Here is a 6,617-nt window from a genome sequence, read left to right on the forward strand (position 1 = left end):
CCTAATCAATTAAAAATGATTCATTATTGATAGTGGTCTAAAATGCATGGAAATATTTGTGCTCATAGAGGGGGATTTCTTGGCGGGTTACCTTCCTTTTGCAAATAGTAGGCAATCTCGGCTTTCTTCCTGGACTCTGTGGTAGACCATTTCATATTTGGCAAAAGGAAGGAATTATTAGAATTTCTCATCTTTATTCTGTAGCTACCAGTGGCATGTGGTGTCATCAGGGGAGGATTGCCCTATCGGGGGATCGGGCATCCACCAGTGGACCGGTTCGCCTCTAGTCACGTGGTCTGCCGAGCGTGGCTGTGACAGAGCCGTGCTCGGCAGACCACGTAGTATCTCCTGGGCTGGCCTGGGTGGCGAATCCCTGGGCTGGTCATCATCAGGAATCCGCCCCTGGGTGTCATTTATAGTAGGAGATTCAGTCCCACTCTCCCAGCCCTTTTCCACGTCCTCCCACCCAAACTTCCGAGTCACCAACAATCTTGCTCCCTCCATTCTCTCTACCCTCCCACATCCTCTCCCAACCCTTCCACAGTTTTTCTCTTCCTCTGTCATCTTTCCCCAACATACAAAAGATAGTTGGAGCCCATATGGGGTTAGACTTTTGTTATATGCATTGGGTTGGGCTTGGCCCTCAGAAAGCTATGAATAAACAATTACAATATAATAAACCTCCCATACTGAAACAGCACTGTCAGCACTCAAACAGAAACAACCCTACCAATAAAAAGTCAACACTGCAAATATTATTAAGTCAAGCCCTAAAACACCAATACACTACCTATTAGGTAAACAGAACAAGCCAGGCTGCCTAAAAATACCTGCAAAATAAATACCTTTACCTAAAAATATTGTACAAGAGCTTTTAAAACTACATAGGCCTTTTCTTTAGATGTCGTATCAGAGATATTCACATCTAAAGACAGGTCCTATACTGACTCAATAGCTCACATATAGTATTTTGGGATAGTACTAACATAGTTCCAATAAAAGATATCACAGCCTGCCAAGCATATAGTTTACTCCAAGAGACAAATCTGTCATATCAAAACAACACAAATTCCCAGGACTCAAATAGCAACAACCCTACTCAGGATAAAGCACCACTGCAAATGTTACGTCAATAAAACATTTGAAAACAGCAGACATATGAAATAACATTCAACAATTATAACTAATAAAGATAAAAACAAATCCTCTGCTCTCCATACCTGGGGAATATTTGATTTCCAGTCATCTTGAGTTTGTCTGGAATTAACTGGGGGGAGAGTGTACCAACTTTATCCTCTCTCTCTCTCTCCTCCATGCACACACTTTGACTAAACACACATACTCACTTGCTCTTTCCTCTTCATACACACACACATACCTACATACAAAGGAACTCTCTCACATTTAGTGACTCTTTCTCCCTCACACAGACAAAGGCACTCTCTCACACTCAGAGGCTCTCTATCCCATACAAAAACATGCTCTCACAGTGGCTCTCTCCTCTTCTTATACACACACAGGCAATTTCACACTATGTGTCTCTATCACACTCTGGCTCTTACACACACAAGCAGTCTCTCACATTCAGTAGCTCTCTTTCCCACACACAAACACACACAATCAATGACTATCTCTCCCTCCCTCACACACATCCAGGTGCTCTCAAACGCAGTGGCTCTCTCATCCCCCCTCCCCCCCCCCCAGGCACTCTCTCACACTCAATGATTCTCTCTTCCTCTCTCTCTCTCTCTCTCATACACACACGTACATACAAATGCACTCTCTCTCACTCAGTTGTTCCCTCTCCCTCACACACATACTCAGACACTCTTTTACATTCAGTGGCTCTGTCTGCTTCAGACACACACTTATACTTAGGCATTCTCTCACATTCAGTTGCTCTCTGCACACACACACAAACATAGGCACTAGCACTGGCACTCTCATATTTGGAAGCTATTAATACTCTGAGATCTCCCCCTAAGACTAAGGTAACCATTTGGTTTGTTTCATACAAGTAGTATATCAAGTTTAATAAATAAAATAAACCAATCTATTAAAAAATGCATATGGGTCAAGTTTCAAAATATTTACCCAGTTAAATTTGGAAGTTAGCCGAGTAAACCTCTGACTAAAACTTTTCCTCCCATTTCCTAAATGTGGAATGTCCTATGATTTACACCATCCTCTATACCACAGCCTGAAATCTCTCCAAGAAATTACTACTATCTTTCAGCAGATAGGTGAGACACCACATAACCAACCTGGAGTTACCTAACAAACCCTCAGGTCAATGTCAGCCTCATCTATCAAGGTGGGGATTCCCCTGGTTGGAGGGGGCATGGGAAGTGTTGTCCCACTCTAACTGCCCCATCCTCAAACATCATGGTGTCACCTGGGGAGGGCTCAAGTAATCTCTGGACAACATCCAGTTCAATCGCCATTGTATTCTTTAGCCATTCCTGATGCACTAGACCATATAGTGTTACAGCCTGATTGGGGACCATATGACCTGATGGAAAGGATCCCCTCCCTCACCAACTGTCCATGGTTTTTATTTGCATTTTCTCATGGATCTCCCTGCTTCCCCAGGATCCCTGCTGCTTATGCTATGTGGCCAGGCCTTATCTCCATCAATATATACATCCCTGCCCTAAGCATCCTGGTTAGTCACAGCTAGTCATAGTAGAAGAAACACCCCCAATTGCAGTCATGTCAACCCCCCTCACAGACCTAGACCTTACCCACCTAGTACCCCATCTGGCCCTCTGCCTTAGCTGCTCCTCAGTTGTCACCACTTGGTCAGCAGGACTTAATGCTGCTACTGGTTAATTGGATCCCTCTTTGGGTGGGGTTGGCCAGCAAGTGGAAGATTGGCCTCCACTCTGTTTTTTTCTCATTCTTTCCTCACTGTATTTCTTTTTTCAACCAAGAGTCATTATTGTAGTAGGCTAGGAGTCCTCAGATGCACCCTTCCACAAACACACATGTCACTGTGTAGTGTGCTGTCGGGGGGCTCTCCTGGGCCCACCATGAGCAGAAATGAGTCATCTAAATAGGAATAAAACCTAGGCATCCTTGGTTCATCAACATGATGCTGCCTGGAGCTTCTGCAGGAGAGTAATCACAACTCTTTCCTTCCCTTAGCCATTTCCCTCCCCCCCCCCTCCCCTTCGCACCTCCTTAGAACATAAGAACATAAGAAGTGCTATGCTGGGTCAGACCAAGGTCCATCAAGCCCAATATCTTGTTCCAACAGTGGCCAATCCAAGTCACAAGTACCTGGCAAGTACCGAAACATTAGATAGATCACAATTGACTATTGCTTTATTAATTATAGTATAGCAGTTTATGGATTTAACCTCTAGGAACTTATCCAAACCTTTTTTTAAACCCATTAACACTAACTACTGAAACCACATCCTCTGGCAATGAATTCCAGAGCTTCACTATGCGCTGAGTGAAAAAGAACTTTCTTCGATTTATTTTAAATTAGTTACTTGTTAACTTCATGAAGTGCCCCTTGGTCCTTCTATTTTCTGAGAGAGTAAATAACCAATTTACATTAACTTGTTCAAGTCCTTTCATGATTTTATAGACATATCATATCCCCCCACCTCAGTTGTCTCTTCTCCAAACTGAACAGCCCTAACTTCTTTAGCCTTTCCTCATAGGCCAGCCGTTCCATGCCCCATATCATTTTGGCCTCCCTTCTCTGCACTTTCTCCAGTGCAGCTATATCCTTTTTGAGATGCGGTAACCAGAACTGCACACGGTATTCAAGGTGCAGTCTCACCATGGAGTGATACAGAGGCATTATGACATCCTCCGTTTTATTTTCCATTCCCTTCCTAATAATTCATAACATTTTGTTTGCTATTTTCATCACCACAGCACAATGGGTCGATCTTATATGACCCTCACAGTTTCACAAGCCATGACTCTGGCGACATTTCCCACCATGGTTCCCTGAGTCAGAACATGGCAAGGGAGGGCTTGAGCAATGGAAGCACAGCACTATGTTATAGGTGATACCCTGCTTTCCAGCCCAGCACATTTCAATTTCTCAGTCACAACAGCAAAAAGAAGTTGCAAAATACTATCACTCAAACAGAAAGAGGATAAATATTTGCCAAAGATTAACAGTATACTTTATTTCAATGTATAATCCTCCGCACAATAAAAATAAATAAGAAGGCATACTTACAAGCAATCCGCTTGCTAATAAAATGCAGTAATATGCCTTAGGTTGTGTTTATATTCAATTTAATTGCTCGTAGCTTAAACTTCTAAACTGAAAAATAATTATTCTGTTAGAAATTATGACTGCTGTTTTTCTTCTGTCGTACTGTTCCTTTCAAAATATCAACACTAAGAGTCTGATTTTTTTGCCCATAAATGCAGAATGAAAGAAAAGCCTTTGTAAATCAAGCCCTTAATGGCAACAAACATTTGCTCCTTGGTTTGTACACAGATAGGGACTTACTTGGGAGAGCTGGTTCAGTGGTTGCTAGAGCTCTGTTGAAGGCAATGAAACAGAATGTCCACCATACACAGAATGCAAGCATTGCTCTCCAGCTCCTTTTCACAAGAATGCTCCTGACAACATTAGAAAAAAAAAAAAGAAGATTGTCTTTCACTACACAGTAAAATAGAAAGGGCTTTATGCAGTTTTCTTCAAATTTTTCTGAAGTTAAAGAGCTGAAGTTTAATGCACAGGGGTTTCCACTCATAGGAGAGTCAGAGAAAGAGGATCTGCCACTGTCTTTTCTGTCTTCTTATGTTCAAGTGAAATATGCAAATACAAAGCTTCCCTACCCATTAGCCAAAAAAATAATATATCATTTTTTTATTAAGGAAAGGAGGTGGGCCCTAATCACATTGCAGGCAGGCAGGCAGGCATGGTAGAGATAAAGAGGTGTGGCATGCTAAGACTAAAATACTAACAGAAGCAAAAGAGTCCAAGCCTCGGTTCAGGTTTTCCACTGCTGAGATCTGCATTCTGTACACATGTGCACTTATTATTAATGAAAGGAAGGGGAAGGTTTTGTGGTAGGTGAGGGGAATGATGATGTAGGTAAATTCATTGTCTCCTAGGGATGTGCAGCCCCAAACTTTTCAGTTCAGGTAATTTTTCATTTTGAAGTTTATTTTTCTTTTAACTTGGTTCCTTTAATGTTTGGTTTTGGTTCAGTTTGTTTAACAAACATAAAAAGACATTAAACAAGAACCCGCTGCCCCCCCCCCCCCAAAACAAAGGGCTCAATTTTGATGCACAGCTATAGAAATATATGACCCTACATCAAAATGGAGCCGGCTGCATGGGTGGAAGGTGCCGAAGCAATATCACTTCAGCACTGTACTCCAGGTGGATGGTGACATTTTTAAAGTTCCTTTACCCAGCAGAAGCAACTGGGCCTTGCTTCTGCTTGTTTACAAGCCTGATCTGGGAAGAGGGTGGGTGGGAAGTCGCTGGCCCCTGCAGTTTTACAGAGGGGGAGGTCCACAGCTAAGCCCAGGTCTAGGTCTTGGTGTTGGATCTAGACATCAGAGTCTGGACCAGTCCGGGCCCAGGTAATTGTTTTGGCTAGTAAAACCCAGTCAGGGCCACTGGAAGCCTTTTTTTATGTTTTGAATATGAAAGTATGCAAAAATGTTTAGGTATTTTCACAGGAGGCTATTTTCAGTTCTTTCCTTTGCTTCTACCATGTGATAGGGACAAAGGCCAATCAGTGTCATTCTGGAAAATGGTGACAACTGGGCCCAGTTCTAGGGGGTGCCCTGGGTCCTCTACTGACCAACAATGATCTTTTAAAGGGAGGGTCAGGCCTGGGGACCCTAGCCCACCAGGATAATTTTTGGGGGTTGGGGGAGGGGGGCACCTATCTGGTTTTACCTTAATGCAAAGGAGGGGGCCAGGGGTGGGGGCAGCTCTTGGGGGTGGAATGTTTAATTAAAGGAGGGTCTTGTATTGGGCTGGGGGTGGTTCATGTAATGGGGAGGGGTTTAGGGAGAGACGACAGGGCGTTGCTGTGCTTTTTTTTTTTGTGGGGTCATCTTTTGAGGCAGGGAGACTTTGTAAACACTTTTGGGGGAGGGTTTATGTCAGGCTACATGGCCCTTTAAAGTGATGATGGTCGCCTTGCATAGGGGGCCACCATCGCCCATGTAGGAGGCTCCAGACGCATTCTTTTGTATTATAGAAACATATAGAAACATAGAAATGACAGCAGAAGAAGACCAAACGGCCCATCCAGTCTGCCCAGCAAGCTTTGTGGACTTTTGCCGCAAGACAAAAGAATGCAGCAATAAAACTGGAAAATATCTGCTCCTCATGGTATTCTAGCTCTTCCACTTAGTAAATAGACCCTTTGAATGAACCATCTTATTTATTTATTTATTTATTTATTTAACATTTTTATATACCAAAATTCATGTAGCAAAGTTACATATCAATTCGGCTTACATTATAACATTAAACAGGCATGACTGAATGCAATGCAATTACATCGAACAGGAGAATAAACATGGATCAAGTAAACTGGAGATTAAATATAAATAACAAAGAAAGAAAGAATACATTAAACAAAGAATAAATCTTCTGCATAATATTGATC

General features: G+C 42.6%; 1 protein-coding gene across 1 annotated transcript in view; it reads right to left on the reverse strand.

Annotated features, from left to right (window-relative positions):
• Positions 1-4,718, reverse strand: part of LPL (lipoprotein lipase) — a 98,120-nt gene extending 93,402 nt beyond the window's left edge. The window contains exon 1 of the mRNA XM_029601767.1: positions 4,487-4,718. Coding sequence (XP_029457627.1) covers positions 4,487-4,568 — 82 coding nt within the window. The 5' untranslated portion in view covers positions 4,569-4,718. The remainder of the gene's footprint in view (positions 1-4,486) is intronic.
• Positions 4,719-6,617: the final 1,899 nt, after the last annotated feature.

This window comes from Rhinatrema bivittatum, chromosome 1 (genome assembly GCF_901001135.1).
Source record: "Rhinatrema bivittatum chromosome 1, aRhiBiv1.1, whole genome shotgun sequence".
Lineage (NCBI taxonomy): Eukaryota > Metazoa > Chordata > Amphibia > Gymnophiona > Rhinatrematidae > Rhinatrema > Rhinatrema bivittatum.